The sequence below is a fragment of the Malurus melanocephalus genome, unplaced genomic scaffold, assembly GCF_030028575.1.
Source record: "Malurus melanocephalus ecotype Western Australia unplaced genomic scaffold, MMel_1.1 scaffold_159, whole genome shotgun sequence".
Classification (NCBI taxonomy): Eukaryota; Metazoa; Chordata; class Aves; order Passeriformes; family Maluridae; genus Malurus; species Malurus melanocephalus.
In genome coordinates this window covers 193,554-210,902 of record NW_026623391.1, presented here as the reverse complement: position 1 = coordinate 210,902, position 17,349 = coordinate 193,554, and the positions used below count along the sequence as shown (strand labels likewise).

The 17,349-nt window shown below is 42.6% G+C and overlaps 1 protein-coding gene across 1 annotated transcript; it reads left to right on the top strand.

Annotated features, from left to right (window-relative positions):
• The first annotated feature begins 4,674 nt into the window (after nt 1–4,674).
• TAGLN3 (transgelin 3) lies at nt 4,675–15,323 on the top strand. Its single transcript, XM_057371829.1, has 5 exons — nt 4,675–5,058; nt 5,481–5,662; nt 6,513–6,687; nt 11,166–11,268; nt 14,778–15,323. The coding sequence occupies exons 2-5, from the start codon at nt 5,483–5,485 to the stop codon at nt 14,917–14,919; spliced, it is 600 nt and encodes a 199-aa protein (XP_057227812.1). The 5' UTR covers nt 4,675–5,058; nt 5,481–5,482; the 3' UTR covers nt 14,920–15,323.
• Nucleotides 15,324–17,349: the final 2,026 nt, after the last annotated feature.

The following is a 17,349-nucleotide window of genomic DNA, read 5'->3' as shown; positions in this document are numbered from 1 at the left end:
CAGTATCTTGATTTGTGTCTGAAGGCGCTTCAGGCAGCTCTGCATTTATATTTGGAAGGAATAGCAAATGACAGCTCCTAAAACTTTCAGTCATTTGGTTCCGAAATTAAAATACGTATTTGAAATGTTTCTAGGCTAGCACGTGAAAGGCTGTGTTCTTTTTGGGCCTTCTGATGTGCTCCATGCTGTCCACTCACCTCCCACGTGGCAACACGAGAAGGTCACTGCTGCTTTCTGGGGTGGGAGCAGGTGCTCGTGTCAGTGGCAAAGGTCTGCTGAACAGTAGCACTCTTAGAGGGTAGAGGGAAGCGAGTGGCCTGCCCAGACTTTAGCCTGGGAAAAGTAGTCCCTGAAGGCTGCCTAGGATCAGATCTTGTCCTTACAAGAATCCTCAGTTTTGGGGTTTAATTGCTTCTGGCTTGCTGGCAGAAAGTGTGCCCCAGAGTGTACTAGTCCTTAGRACAGTAGCTCTTGAAAAAGTTGCTTACAGCAAAGCTAAATCCCTAACCATAAGAGGCACCATTTATGTAGTTAGGGGATTTGTTCTTTTGGGGGCTTTTGTTTGTCAATTTGGCCGTCTGTTTTGACCTATGTTTCAGTGAAATAAAGATTTTACTTCCTTTCTATTCTACTGGTAAATGTGTATTGCAGTGTATAATTTTCAAACCAACGTTGTTCTCGGGAGCTACTGTTTTAGTTGGGCACAGGTAAGCAACTGATATGAAACATTTTGGGTTTCTTTCAAAGGAATCTGTCAATCCAGCACAAAACTTAAGAGGTCCTGAGAATTCAAATGCACAATTTACCTCCAAGATCATTTTGAGAATTGGTTTCCAGTGCAAGCTGCCTGGAAGGTGGTCAGTGATATGCAAGTTCCAGAAACATTCCTGTTCATGGCAGCCTTAGGAGCTGCCTTGTTCTGCAGGTTGGAGTAATGGTGCAGTCTCTTCTGTCACCAAATTAGGAATGTCCTTCTTTCCTGAACTACTTTTCTTTTAATCCCAAATTTGGGGTGTTGAAAGTATGCACTTGCTTGGGGCGTACCATCTTCACAGCTGGCAAAGAAACCTTTTTGCAGGTGGAAGGGAGATACTTGCCTAAGTTAGCTCTTTTTGTCTCCAAGGATCTCTGTCTTGTAGATTTCAAAGTAACTGGGAAGTTAGAATTTCTAAAATAATGTTATCCCCAGTTCTGATAACTCTGCCACCTGTTTTTGCACAGTTAAAAAGAGGTCARTATTCCAATACTATGTTTTTCCCCTAGTCTGACCAGTTCTCTTGTGCAGAACATCTCCAGGTGTCTTACAACGAAGCCATGCATAAAACCAGGGGTCTGCAGAGCACTTTCCTGCCCTGCAGCTCCCTGAAAAAGGCCCTGTGCTTACACTGAGCTTGTAGTGGACCTGAGCATCCTCTCTGCAACTCTAGAAAACCTGACATCATACAAAGACCTGCATGCAGGGAGGATCTTTGAGCAGCTCTTCAGATGCTTCATTGTGAAGGGAGATAGTGTAAACTTAAAGTTTTGGAAAACTCCCTCTTTTTGTTTTGGTTGGGTTTGAGGATTTTTTTAACTCATTTTTGAAAAGTCCATTATTGTACAGTGGCATACAAGAGAAATGGAGCCTGGACTTCCCAGTTGTTGCTGGATAGCTTTGCCTGATGGAGATCAACCCACCACAATTTGTAAGATCATGCCTGGGATAGCTGAAATACCAGRCTCTTTCTAAGGAATTAATTGCCTGGCAGTGAATCTGACAAAGGTTAAAGGTCCCTCGATGGTAGGATGTTTTACTTTTCCTTCTGTGTTCCAGTTGGAAGACACTGAAAGCTATCCAGTTACCCTGGATCTACACAGGAGTAGTGAGCTAGTTAATGTCAGTTTTGTTATTGGTTTTGGCAGCATTTGTTTATGAGCTTACAAAGATTTTTTAAATTTATAGGGTAATATTGTGATTATCTGAGAGCATAAGGTGAGCCATAGTGCTTACAGGCATGGAATGCTACTTTAATTATGCAAGCTTCATCTCTATTTTTCAGTCATAAATTCCAGTCTTGTGTTGCCAAGAAAAATAAGATGACAAAATCCATTAGAAGCAGTAGGTGAAGTATTCTAATAGTAGTAGCTGTGTACTGCAACCTGCCCCTTTCTTCCATATCACATTTGTAACCATCAGGCTTTGATGTCTACCTGTGTCTGACAGAAGGAACTTGAGTTCCTTCCGTTTTTCTTTAACCTGTAGGCACGTGTGCTTGCCATTTCTTAACTTCTGGTTTGTGTGAGTAAAGCTGATAATCCTTCTGAAGGGATTCCTGTAAAAGCTCTAATTTTCTATCCCCAAGTTACTGGAATCACTGTTTGAATTTCCTTCACTCTTCCACCCCTTTTTATGAAGAGTGATTGTCAGAACTGGATATGACATTCCCATTGCTGTTGCTGCACCTCCCATGTTTTATTCAGCCAAGCCCTTCAATCACACTGTCTTACACATCATCTTATCATCCACTGCATGTTTTTTAACATCTATTTTGCCACAGGACAGAGTGCTGCGTTCTTAAAAATATTTTTTTTTATGATGGCTGGATTTGACAGTTTTTTTGTCTGCTTCCAAATAGACTGCTTTCAAGGAGGTTTCTTTATATTTTTTGCTTACTCACATAAGCTGGGATTTTCTTACAAGCTGGGGGTGATTTTTTGTGACTTCTAATAACATTAAATAATTCAGGCCTGGAARTATATTCTTGCACAGACTGAATAAAATATACACCATCATTAGTGATTTTTCATTTACAGTAATATCACAGAACCTACTAGTTAGCCAGCTTTAATCTCTCTAATATGTCATGTTGTTTCAGAATTGGTTTAGTTCCCTAATCAACATGTCATGGAGTAGCCAACTCTAATGAATTACAGAGCTTTTAGTAAATTGCATCAACATTATCACATAAAATAAAAATATCATTCCATTGTTTTCCCCAGGATTGATGGCACAGAAAGCAGGCTTATTATTTGGTTAGTGGTACTTTGGAAAATATTGGTGGGGAGCTGGCATTTTTCCAATCCTCTGCAATTTTCCAGTTTTTCAAAGGATTATTAAAAATTGATATTGATGGACAAGCTTTTCAGCTTTCACAGTCAGTGGAGCAGTCCCTTGAGAGCAGGTTGCATAGCCAGCATCTGTGACGGGGGAAACCTCTGCTCTGCAGCTTAGGAGAGKTAAATTACTCATCCCTGCCCCCAAGTTAGGAAAAACAGGCTGATGCCAAGGTGAGTGACTTTCATGAAATCTTATTGCCGGTGAGCACAGAGCATCCTGGTATGACCAGAAACATCCAGGCACCCTAARTAGCTCCCTTCTAAACAGAAAAACACAGAAATATCTGAAAGTGCAAAATAAAGCTTATTCTTTGTGGGACTGGCCAAAGAGTGTGAAGAGTTGCTTGAAGGGAAAGGATGTCAGATTCATGTTGTGCCTCTTCTCATTGCAGCTGCAGCCTGCTCCTTCCCTGCTCTCCAGGCTGGGCTTGCAGCCTTGGTTCCTGCGCATCCTCTGTGCCTTGAACAGCGTGCTCAGAGACACAAAGTGCTCAAGTGGTGGCCCTGTCACGTAGCATGCTTTGAGTTATGTAATCAAGTGTTTCATAGGGGTTTAAAACTACCAGTGCAGGGAAGAGAAAGCACTAAATGAAATGCCTGTGGAGCACAACAATGAATTAGGTCATCTATTAAATTTTTCATYTCTTGAGTCTGTTCAAACCCAGCAGCACCAGAAGCAGTATAAATCTGAGAATTCAGAGTCTTAAAATGAGGAAGTAATGGATAAAGAGACTTATGAAACAGATGTACAAGGAACTGTATTCCTTTTCCCTCCTTTTTTTTTCCTTTCGGAATGCAGCAGAAGGACTTTTGTTGGCAAAACTGATTGTGTCCCCACCTTGGGTTTATCAACTTCCTTGTATATCAAGCTGAATAATAATCATTTGCCAAAAGGAAACTATTTCATACCAGAGTGGATAATATAGCATGAATGTAAGACATTTGGCAAAGTCTTGTGTGTAGCTCAGAGAGAAGCAAATGGATTTTATTTAATTAAATCAGATGAAATCAGATTAAATCAGACCACAGGAAACGTCTTGTCTTAACTCTTCTTCTCTCCCCTTTCACATTGTACAAGTGGTATAATCAAAATTTAAATGACTGTGCATGGGTATAGCTCCCTTCCTATCACTGGAAGTTAGCTGACTCATTCCAGCAGAAAGTGAAATCCTTGTGYTTTGTAGTAGGTTTGCTAGTTTTCAGTGATTTCCCCTTTGTTTTAATGGTTTGAGTTGTTTTTCAGGATGCTGCTCCATTATTTGATAGCCTAATATATACTGGTGATAGGGTGGTAATAATATTCTACTACCTGCCTTCTCTTCCTTCACTTTTCATTCTATTGTACCCTTGTTCAAACTTTTGATCAGCACTTGAACAGGGAAGAGGAGAAATTATTTTTCATCCTCTCAGCCTGTTATAATCAAGATTCAGAACAAGATTTAGGAGGAAAAGGGTTTCTTTCTGGCTTATGATTAAAAATAAACCAGATGTATGGTACTTTCTGTTGCCTTCGTTTGAGAGAGTGCCTCTGTTTTTCTGCCTATCTGTCACGGGGATGCAGTTTGGGTTGATGCAGACTAGGTGGAGTAAATCTGAGCCGGTGGGGTGAGCAGCGTGAGGCTGAGCAAAGATGCATGAAAACAGACCAAAGATGGGCGAGATAAACAGGATCCCTGGGCTGTGACTGAGGAGGCAGGTCTCTTTAATGGCTCTTAGCAACGCCCCTGCTCTGACCCTCCTCATATGTGAGGAAAATCAAATCAATACACTGTTCTTCAAACCACGATGCTGCAGCAGCAGCAGGGCATTGTGGCAGCCTTCGTCTCTTAAAGTCGTCATCGCTTTTTCAGTGTGCTGATCTCTGGATATCCATCCTTGCATCTCTGCTGAGGAAGACTCTGCATCTTTAATCGGATTGCTTGAGCTCCCATGCACAGCCTTTTTCTTATTAGCAAGTATTAGGTAGGCAATTTTAAAGTGCTTTTGGATTTGCAGGCAGCTGTAACGTTGATCTGACAACCCTATTGTATTCTCTGTAAACATAGCAGGAGCCTCTCTTTAAAACCGACTATGTTTTAAATCTTGCTTTTCTYCTGTTTTTGTGGTTGGGCAGGGGGGACTGTTGTTTTTTCCTTCCTTTTAAAAAAGATGTTGTAGCTGATTTGTGCTTTTGGAAAAGGATATTCCCTCGCTGATCCCTCCCCTGTTCTGTGGAACAGCTATAACCGGTGCCATACAGTTACTTTCAGTGTTGATGAACATCTGTTCAACTGTCTAACATTTAGGGCAGGCTGCTCATTCTTTTATTCTTTTATTTATCTGTGCACACTTCAAAGGTGCAGAGTGGGACTCTGTGCGCTAAGTAAGTTCTTCCTTGTTTCCAGAGATGGCTAACAGGGGACCGAGCTATGGCTTAAGCCGAGAAGTTCAGGAAAAGATTGAACAGAAATACGACCCRGAATTAGAGTCTAGGCTGGTGAACTGGATTATTGTACAGTGTGGAGAACAGATAGAGCACCCTCCTCCTGGAAGRCAACATTTTCAGACCTGGCTGATGGATGGAACGGTAAGTGTTTTGTCCAATTACAACACTTAAATGTGTTTATATGCACAGTGCCCTTGTTTTCTGATTTCATTCAGATAAATTGGTCAGAGCTCATGGTCAGTGCAGAAATATGTATCTTAGTATCTAATTTATTTCCTTTTGATCAAGAGTGTTAATCTCAGAAGATGAATTATTCTACTAGTGCACTGGGATAAGTACAATATTTATGATTCTTATGAGTCATGGATGTTATATATAAATATGACTCATTCCTTCAGCATCTTTTCTCATACAGTAAAATGAGATCAGTTTTAAATGGGGTATATTTTCTCTTTAAGAAGTAATCAGTGTTGACAAGGAAAGGTGAAGAGATATAGCAAATTTGAAGGATAGGATTGTATCATAACTGTCTTCTTGGGAATAATTCTGTAGCTAAAACATTGTATTCCATTGGGTTTATTGAACAACAGGCAGATGCTGCTGTTTGCAGTGGCTGTAAGACTATGCTAATCATTGAATCTCTGCCAAAGTGACTTTAACAACATTTCAATTGACATTGCTTCTTTTCTGGCTTGGGCATGAGGCTTCTTCTCTGTCAGTTGTTATATAACCTCTACCAGTGATTGCTTTGTTCTTTCTAGCAGATTAGGATTTATATGGCTAGGCTATTGCCTCAGTTAATGAAAGCTTTAATGCTTTTCTAATATACTTTGATTATTATAAATTCACTTCTTTGTTTTTAACTAAAGAAATTATGTCCCTGACAGAAACTGGCCAGGTCAAAAGCATTTTGCAGTACCATTTCATGTGCACAAGTTGCCCTCTAGTTTGGTGACTGCTTTCTAATTTTGTTTCTGTCTTTATCTCTCAGCTGTTATGCAAGTTAATAAACAGTTTGCATCCRAAGGGAAACGAGCCTATTGCAAAGATCTCTGAATCAAAAATGGCTTTCAAGCAGATGGAACAAATATCTCAGTTCTTAAAAGCTGCTGAAATCTACGGAGTAAGAACAACAGATATTTTCCAGACAGTGGATTTATGGGAAGGTAAAAATAATAAACTGAAAGTCATTTACAGTCTTCATTTTACTTTGCTTTGATGTGTATTTTGTCTAAGGCATATTCTCTAATGTAATTATCTTTTGTTTCTGTTTGCCTTACCTCATTACCATGTTCTTCCAGTGCTGCATTATCTCCTCTGAGGGATTTATATTACCCTGAGGACACAACAGAACCTTTCCAAACTCGTATGTTACCCAAAACCCCATCATTCTGTTAGAAATCCTCAGACCTAATAAAACAACTGCTCTCTCTGCTAATTATTTCAAAGTACATAGCTCCTAATAAGAAATAGGGGAAACCCTGTTTTTCTCATGACAAAATTTTATTGCAGTTTTCAAATTATAAGCAAAGCTTAAAATGGAGCTAGGAAATCCATTCCCAGGAGCATATATGCCTCTGTGAAGCTTGAGGGCTCTTTTATGACTAGTGAGAAACACARCTCATTGCTTAATACCATGTTAGCTGAGCTTCTCTCTCTAAGGAGACAGTCTTTTAAGAGAGGTCTCTATGGCAACAGCAAAAAAAATTCAGGGTGCTCTTGTGGTTTCACAGTAAGACAGGTGAAGTCTGTCTCCATCCCATGCTCAAAATGGAAAATGCTTGTTCCAGTTGCTGAAGAGCTGAGTCATTTGTGCATTTGTGGGGCTGGTTTTGCCCACTTCTGTGGTGGTGAATCCCTTCCTGCTGCTCACCAAACACACTCTGTATCCTGCATCTCCCTGGACAAGGCAATGCAGTGCTTTGGCTGAGCSCTCAGAGCAAGGACAGCTGCAGAGTAGTGCAAGGCACACATGAAAGGATCCAAAATATTCCATCAATATTTTGAGAATCAAACAGTGGAAAGAAGAAAACAATCCACTGAGCAAGCTGGTCAGCATAGTTTGTGTAGGAGTACACATCGAGATGAAAAGTGGGGTCTGTTCTCACAGGCAGTTGGGATTTTTGGAAGAGATCACTCCTCTGAAGGACAGCTGGAGGAATGAAAGACTAGGGAGCTCTTTGTGAATGGTTAGAGGGAAAGGATGTACTGACAGCTGGATTTACTGGGATCTCTAATGGCCTCAGAGTGCCAGATTTGCTTGAAAAATACTTACCTTTGGGCACAAGGGCAGGATTGCTTCTTACAGTTCAGTCTGTAGTGTTTCATCCAATCCACCTTTAAATTTCTTAAATGAAGGGATTTTCACTTCCCTGAAGTAGCACCTTCCCACCTCTCAGTCCAGCAGGCTGTTGGGAGAGAAGCTCCATCTATCTTRTGAGGGATGACAATGACTCATTTCAGACTGCATTTTCTTTGCAGTCTTTTGCAACTCGTGATGGCTTCCCACCATGCATATCAAAGTGCATTGGTCCTTACTAGGAAAAGGACTTGATTTGAAGACAAAATGCTCCTAATGATGGTGGTGGTCTCCTAATTCTCATCCTTTCACTCATCATGTTTTCTCTACAGATGTAAGGTAAAAAGGCAGTAACTTCCAGAGGACAGGAAATCAAAACACGACTTGCAGCTTAGAAGGAAGACATACAAGACTTTTTTTTGCTGCTATTTTAAGACTTCCCAAAGCTAATCCATGTCTCCTCACTTTCCCACTCCCTTTTCATCCTCCCTGCTGCTCATTTTGATGCTGGGATGAAACAGTGTGTCTCTCCAGCAGTGAGGCACTGCAAGCTCTTTGTGTCTCTGTGTGGCTCTGACCTCTGGCATCTGTGCTGCTTCAGGGCTGAATTGCCTGAGCTGGGATGCATTAGCTAGGCAGAAAGGACAGTCCCTTTTTCATTGTTTCATAATTGCAGCACTCCTACACTTCACACCATAACCTCTTTAGAAAGAGAGATGTCAACGTATATTTACAGARAAAGAAAAGAGTGTGACTGAAAAACAGCTTTTCCCTGGCACTAATTGTTTTCCAGGAGCTTTTGCTTTGAAATTCTTAGCAATGATTAATGAAAATGTTTTGGGATATGATCTGCTGTTGGCTGTTTCAAACTCACTCAGTCAATCTGGTATATTTTTCTTCATCTCTGTGGCTTCTTGATCCAGGGGAAGCATTGCCTCTYTTTTGGCCCTTTCTTACATAGGCATACTGTGCTGAGCAGTTTTCCCTGATTCATGCCCAAGATATGTTCACTGCCTTTTTGAAATACATTCTTGGTGTATTTCCAGGCAGGCAAGAGGCAGCTGCACCACTGGGTATCTGTCCAACCTTTACAAAAAAAGCATTTCAGGAATACTGTGCAGAGCAGTTCTACATGTTTTCGTTTGAACCCTTCCTTTCTGGACCTGGGGAAGAGGGGAGAAGGGGAAGAAGTCCTTCCAGACAGCTTTCTCCTGAAGAGAAAGGCTTAGCACAAGAAGTGAGCAGAGACCCCTTCCTGCTGGTTTTAACAACAGTGCCAAGTTCCTCAACAAGGCTRTGCTATTCAAAGCACACTGCAGGGGACACTGAGAGCAGAAGTGTCATCGCTGTGGTCCCTGCAGAGAGGCTGAGGCTGTGGGCCAGGTGGGCAGCCCACATGGCTGCCAATAAACAAGAACTGGAGCTGAGGTAAAGCACTGACCACAATTTGCTGCAATACCTGAGTCAAATGTGGCTTCAGAGAACGTGAATGGTCCCTTCTGTCAGGTGACTGCGTAGAAAATTTAGAATTTTTCCTCATGGTTTTTCTYATGCTGACCATGGAGTCCCTTGTATCCTTGCTGGAAGAGGGCAAGTGACCCAAAACCACTTGGATTCAGGTCTTCCCTCACCCACAGGAAGAGTCTGCAGGGCAGAGCCGTGGCCGTGGCTTTGTTTTGGCACGTGTCATTCAGCTCCCACTCGCTCCGTTTTTCCCCTGCAGCATCTCCCACTCATCACTGACAAATAAAGCAGAGCTGAGCCCAGAGCGTGGGGGGGCTGCCAGATGGCTCTGCCAGGCTCATCATCATGTTTCACTGCCTGCCTTTTGTTCCTTTCGCTTTTTTCTTCRCTTGCCGTCATTATTCAGCTGATTCACTTTTAAATCCTTCTCCACAGCCCTTTTCATCCCGGGCAGGCACTGCACTGCTGTTCTATGGGAGGCATCCCAAGGACGTTGCCTGTGGCATCTGTCACAGCATATGGTGCATCTGCTGCTGGGGGCACTCGGAGGGTCCCTGCCCCGCTCCTCCGGGGGCTCCTGCGGACAAGCCAGGACCCCGTCTCATACAGTTTGCCTTAAATACAGCAAAACACATCAGTTCTGGATGGCTGACAATTTATTTTCTGAGCAAATGGTCCCCTGCAGATAGGATTCTCATAAACTTTGTTGGCCTGTATGACAGCCACAGTTGGAAGCTGATGGATGTTTTCAGCTTTGGGGTGCTGTCCTCACCTCAGCCAGTGTGTCACCGAGCCCTGGAGTGCCTCTGCCTGTGATCGGGGTGAGGCAGCACATAAACACAGAGTGTGCACTGCTCCCTTCCCTCTCGGCTTCAGTGTGTGTTCATTAATACCGGTCCACTGGAGGTATTGCTCAACTCTGTTATCATCGTGTCTCTGCTGTCTCCGTTTGTTCTCCCATGTGAAGAACCAGAACCAGATCTGTTAGCTAGATACATTACTCTAACAAAGACAAAGAACTGGAGTGAAAGAGGGGAGATATAATACAGAAATACTTCCAGAAGGGTTTCATAAGAGAGCAGCAAAAGGCAGATTTCCAATAACTTACCACCTCACATGATTGCAAATACCTGCTGCAACTTGTTTTTGCTRGAAAGTTTTCTAAAAGGTAGCATGTCTGGATTGGGTAATAAGTTACATAACTTTTATTTGGCTAAAGATGAGACAAGCTCTGACTTTTTGAACTGAAATAAAGTAACATAGGGTTCACATGGAAAAATAGTGGATTGAATGGCAGAAASTGAAAGYATGAAACTGAAAAGCATCATAGGGAGTAGGAAGGATTAAGAAAGTGATTTGATGGTTAAACTGGGAAGGACTGATAAGTTATCTGCACAGGAGACCTCCAGGACTGCTGTGAGTTCTGCTAGCACAGGGATCAAACTTAATCTGAACTTACTCTGAGACACAGCACTGTTATTTATCATACTATTTTCCTTCAGCCACATTTTACTGAGTGTTATTACCATTATTTGTATACCAAAGTAATCTCTCCTTAGGAGAAAATTTTGTCAAAGGGATTATATCGACTTAAAATGGTATGGGGGAAGGCATTAAAATAATCAAAGGCTTGGAAACCTAGAAATGTCTGAGAAATTAAATTCTCCCTTAACTCTATCCCTTTGTTGATTTCTAATAAGCTCTTGCATGTCGGTGCTTTCATTTCAGCAACAGTAAAACAGCWTTTATAATTCTATTAATGCACATCTTCAGGGCACCTGAGGGAGTTAGTTAATACATTGGATAAAACTGCTTTTCAGCATTCCAAGCTGTTTGTTGTGCAAGGATTTTCTGTGTTAATGTCCCTGTCTGGCTTTCTAGGGAAGGACATGGCAGCAGTGCAGAGAACCTTAATGGCTTTGGGCAGTTTGGCGGTCACCAAGGATGATGGCTGCTACAAAGGAGATCCATCCTGGTTCCACAGGTAAACTCCAGAGAGCTGCTCAGAGCTGGCTTCCCTGGGAAGCTGGTAATGACATCTGCCTTTAGGCTTTCAGGAAATACTTTGGGAAAGGAAGGGAAGAATCCTTCCCAAGTTTCCATGTTATGGGGAGTTTTTTCTCCCTGAAGGCTAGAGAAGGGAAGCAGAAGTGTACATTTGTCATCAGATTGGCTCTCTCACAGCAGATCGACAGAAAGACTAATGAAGACAAAGCTGTTTGGATGTCTGTGAACCCCCATTCTCTTTACTGAGCAAAGAGAAAGCATGAAGTGTCTCTCCTTTTTTCATCAAACCAAAAATTATTTCATTTCTTAGTCTTTTTTTCTTGGGGAGCACCACTTATCTGCRAAGAATTTTCTCTGTCCTGGCAAAGCTGTTTATTTGTTCTGAAGTTCTATTTGTTTTGGCTAGGGAGGCTGAAAAGCAGGGACAGGAAGAAAAGGAAATCCTCCCACAGTTAGSTCTCCTGCCCCACAGGAATATTATTGACATGGGTTTCTGCCATCCAAGAGTATTTCTTACACAGAAATGTCAAAGGCATGTTTAGCAAAAGGACTGCTGACTCTGTCTTTTCTTTCCTTGAATTTTCTGATGTCTAGGTGAGGCTCAGTGAAAATACAGCAAACTTCACTTTGTTTGTCTTAAACCCTGAGCTGGTTAAACTGAATCTGAGATTTGATTCATTAGATGAATTCTGAGATTTGATTGATTAGATGAATTAATGCAAACTCCTATGCATTGTTTATATGAAATCAGGTTACATTAACTTAATACACTGCAGAAATAGTTTTATATTTGTGGAATATAATTAGGTTTAAAATTGATTTCAAATCCAGTTACATGCTTTAACATAAACCAGACATGAAATCATTATGACCCAGACAGGTTTATTTGTTTTATGTAACTAAAACAAAGTCCCACATGGTAAAATTAATTTTCATCTGGACTCTTAATTGTGGGTGGGAATGGTTTTCATTGGCATGGATGAAGATGTGATCAGCTTCCTTCTCCTCTAGCTGTCTGTCCTGCCCATACTGCTGGGACAGCCAATCCCTATCTGTTGTAATCTCTGTAAAATACCACGTTAGAGCCAYTGCTCTAAGGAAAGCTGGTGTTACTGCATGTTGCCAGTCAGGAGCTGTTTTTTGAGTAGCTTCCCTATCCTTTCAGGCAGACAAAGCCCCCTCACTGCCACCCAATGCTGCTCATAATTCAGGGCTTTAAGGCTGATTCTTAATTGCCTTAAATTAAATTGAGAGACCAATATCAAATGGCATAAGAGTATCCGTGCAGGGATCTGCAGTGATTAGAATAATACCACRCTTGAGCTAAGCCATTTAACTTTCCATTGCCAGTGTCTGACATACCCAGGCCCATCAGACTGATTCCCCCCAGCAAAGTTCAAGGATCTCTAGCTGTTTGTTCCCCTGGGGCTTGGCAAACACAAGCACTGGTGTAAAGCTGGCAGAGCTGGTGGGCTCAGTTTTGGGTAAGAGTGATGCCAGACAGGCCTAACAGAACTTGACATAGTGTGAGGCACAGAGGGTGGGTAGACTTGYCTTCAACTCTTTTCTTACTCTCTTAAGGCCATTTCCACATACTTAAAACCAAATCTTGTACATGTTATCTGTAAGACCATCATATACTAACTGTGGGGTTTATGATGGTCCAAACAACACTGTATGGTCCAAGCTGTGTATGCAATCAACTTTTATTAGCATATCCAGGCTTCCCTTTAGTCTTTCCTTTTACTTATTTTTTGCAGTTCCTTGTTTATTTCCTGTTTAATTACTTTTTGACTCYCTATGGAAGTACTCATCAACATAGCTAAAATCTCTAGGAGGAAAGAGAAAAGAACAGCAGAATGCTTTCCTGTTTTTTTAATTAAAATAGAGGCAAACACAATGAACCTGAGATTCAATTAGGTAATAGGAGTAGTTCTAAAAAAAAAAACATCCTCTTGTGGAGATCCTGGCARTAGTTTGGTGCCTGTGTAAGTGTTCTGGAAAATAAATCAAGCAGTGGTGAGAGGGGCCTGCTTTCTGAGGCATGGCGGTTTTGTGTGCCTCCCCCAAAAAAGCGAACTTTCTGGCAAGAGYTGTGGAGTCTGAGAGCCTGTGATGGGCCCTGTAAGCCCTCTCACTGGTCTCTGCTTCATCACTTGAAGGCTCTTTCTGCAAAAKGACTGGTCAGTCCTGGTGTCCTGTGGATCATTCTCACCGTTCTGCTTTGCTGGGCTTTCATGTGGACATGGGTGCATCTCCTGCAATGTCCTGAACACCCTGAGCCTGGCAGAGAGTTTAAGTGCTTTTCTGGACTTGGGCCAGGGTTCTCAGCACAGCACAGGATCTGTCCCTCACAGACAGGATCATGTTGATGGTTTTCAATCACAGCAGGTGCCTAATCTAGTATTCTCATCTAGTGGTGGGGTRGGGAAGAAAAGGGGAACTGTAACTYGATGCCACATTGCAGCATAACCTGTAACCTGATCACAGGACAATCAGACATGGCCATAGATTGTACCTGTGTGGGAGCAGGGTCTGCTAGATGGAAAGCCTCCCTCAGTCTGGGGCTCTGATGATTCATGTGGCTCATCTGAGAGCAACAGACTGATCCTTCTTCTCCACTGTAAATCGCTTGTTTTCCCCACCTTATACAAATCAAAGATGAATCCAAGATGAACAGTTTTTTACAAGGCAGAAGAGTGCAAACTTTTGTCCTTCTTAGCTGCCACTTCRGCCTTCAGTGCTATTTTCAGGGAGAAAAAGGCTCCTTTTATTCTTCAACAAAGGTTTATTGATCCAAAGGGCTTTTGRGACCAGGGACACTGAACAAAAGTGGTCAGTATGTTTTGACAGAAGATAAAGAACTGTCATACAGTTAAGATACAGGTGCAAAGGGCAAAGCCTATTGCTTAGGAGGTGAGAGATCTGGAAAYGGCACAAAGCAAATGTTCTGTCCTGCAGACAGCCCATGTCTGCTCTGCAAAAGTGAGGAAGTCCCTTCTCTGATCCACTTTGCTCTGGGTGCACTCAGCTTTATTTACTCAACTGAGTTAAATTGTACCAATTTGTCCTGTTGCTCTGGATGGTATCAACTCCTAGCACAGCACAGGTAAGTGTCTCTGATCAGATCCCCTGAACTGCAGCTGGGAAGAGCTATGGAGCTCAACACCAATTAACCCTATTTTGAATGTTACATACAGCACTACATAAATATTTTACCTGTCACAGCTGCTGGGGAAGTCCCTTGGGGTTCTGAARTAACAGGTACAGTGAAAGTCTGAAGCACTGAGTATTGTAGGTTTGACTAGAGCATGCAGGAAAGCAATTAGCCCAGCCAGTGTTGTTCAGCCACATGGGGTGGGGCAAATGACATATTGCATCACAAGGGACATGAGACGATTTCAGATTGCTTTTTGTGGTCCTCTGTCATGCATAGAGCAATGTCATGTATGTACGTTGCTTTTTTTTGTGTGTGTATCTGCACAGGAAAGCACAGCAGAATCGGCGAGGATTTTCAGAAGAGCAGCTTCGGCAGGGACAGAACGTAATAGGCCTTCAGATGGGCAGCAACAAAGGAGCATCACAGTCGGGTATGACAGGCTATGGGATGCCAAGGCAGATTATCTAAGAGCATCTCTGTCTGTGGAGAAAACACTCTTTCTGCAGCATGGTCTGTTAAGGAAAAAAAAAAAGCAAAAAAAAAAAAGCTTATTAGTTCCCTTTCTGCCTGGTTTTTAATAGTTAGTGCTCTCTAAGATTTGGGGTATTTTTGGTTTGGTTTGTTTTCTTTGCAGCTGCAAGTTTGTCTAGGAACTGGGGTTTTTGTGGTGGTGTGTGTCAGTTCACAGCACGTGCGCACTGCTGCCTCCTACTTTTCACTTCTGAACTATGCAAAGACAATTATTCTGTATTAATTTATTTGCAAAATGTTATCTTCCATATTTGTCTCACACAGCACTTGTATTTCAACCAGTAACCTCGTTCTTCAATTCAGTGATGATATTGTTTGACTTAAGAATAAAGACGAATTAAAGACACCTCAAAGACTCATTATTTAAAGGAGGTAAAAGCCAATGAAACCGGCAACCACATGGTACAGTGCAGAGGAGTTAAATATTTCCAGTCAATCTGTCTTATCTCTAACCCAGAGCCCTCTCTGAGTGACTCCCTGGTAAAGTGTTTACAGTCTGTGTTGCATGTTCAATTTAGTGTTTGACTAAAGGCACACCCAAAATATTTTCYTAAAGAGATTTATTTTCCATTGAGTCTGATTCATGTGGTCCCAGCCAATTCAGCTCAGATTTTTCTTGACCCAGTGTGCTGGATCATCTGCAGCCCACACACTTGTGGATCAAGCTAAAATCAATTTTATAGGGAAAGCAAAAGCTGTGTGTGAAAACAAAGCAAAATAAGGAATGAATTCATTATTTCCCATTGGCAGGCAGACATTCCACTTCCTGGAAAGCATGGCCTCAGCATACATGATGATTACTTGTAACCACAGTTATTCTCTTCCTCCTCTTCCCTGAGGGTTTTCCCTGGCCATGACAGAATATCCATTGGACATCCTTTTGGCCAGGTAGGGTCAGCTGTCCCAGCTGTGCCACTCCCAGCTTCTTGCCCACTGTGGGGACAGAATGAGCAAGAGAGGAGACCCTGGCCCTGTGCAGGCAGTTTAGCAGTGTGTGGTGTGTTATGTTATCAACTTCTTTAACCCCCATACCAAAGCACAGCTCCCTACAGGCTCCGTCCCAGACTCAGTGCACCCCAGCAGCAGCTGAGTCTCCAAACTCGGGGAATTGCCCACTGTGGAAGAACAGTCTGTCACACAGAGGTGAGAACAGGCTTCACCTTGTGATGGTTGATACCAAGCAAAGCACAAAACAAGGTGTGTTTTAAATGCAAAACAAGAAATAGAACAAAAGTAGCGGAATACTTCTCACCTGAAAAACACCCACAATTCAAATTCAAATAATCTGCTSTGCTCACCTATGAAGGGCTGTAAGTGTGGCTGGTGGTTCATTTGGGCACAGTTTGCTGGAGTGGCAGTGGAAGCAGTGGCTGTCACWGTCACCTGGTCACCGAAGCTCACTGGAGCATCCTCTGAGCACAGGACATGCCAGCCAGCAGAGCTGGCCCAGGGCTGTGCCCCACACACACGCGAGGGGTGCACACCATTATCTCTGCGGGGTCTCCTTGCTTTTGACTGTCTCTGCTGGCTTCAYTCACAAAACCCATTCATTTCTTCCCCACAAGCAAGAGAAACATGATAATTGAACTCTGTGGGCTTTTTGGTTGTTTTTTTTTCCTTTTAATTCATGACAGTCTTCCAAGAAGGCCTGAAAACGTAATACCTAGGCAAGTAAAAAATGAAGATTAATCTGTTCTGACAGCTCTCTGAGTGCCTGTATACATGTATAGTAGTGATTTCTGTCTGCCTTTGAACCCAGTGACACATGCTGATAGCTAGTTGTTTATTAAGTAGCCCTGGGGCCAGCCACACACAGGTTCACGTGGCTTCAAAAATTTCTACCACTGAGTAAACTGAAGGGATGAATCCTTCAGCTCATGGGAATCTCTATCTTCCCTATCAGGGGAAGAGAATAGTATCTCCCCACTTCAGCCAAGCACTGCAGAGAAAGTGATATGAAGGTCATGTTACATCTTTGGGGCTGAGTGGATCTGTAGTAGCTGCCACTGAAAAGGTTCTGGCCCCTCTTATGCCTCCTCTTTCACCTGCCATGGCACCTTGGCTCCTCCACTGTCAGCCACAGGGTTTGTGCTTTCTCCTGCTCAGAGCTGTTGTTCTGTTACTTTGGTGAATGAATCCTGCAGAGGAGCACATCACCACCCCAGATGGTGCCTCTCAGGTAGGGGAACTCACCTTTCAGCTGTGCTAGGGCAGCACCTCAGCATAAAGCACAGCACAGAACCTCCCCCCCCGATGTGGCATTAGGTGTAGCATGAAGAGAAAAGCAGGTTTTCTAACTAAAAAACAAATAAGCTGATTAAAGAAATCCGGGCTGATGGCAAGACAAATGCCTGCCACCAGCAATGT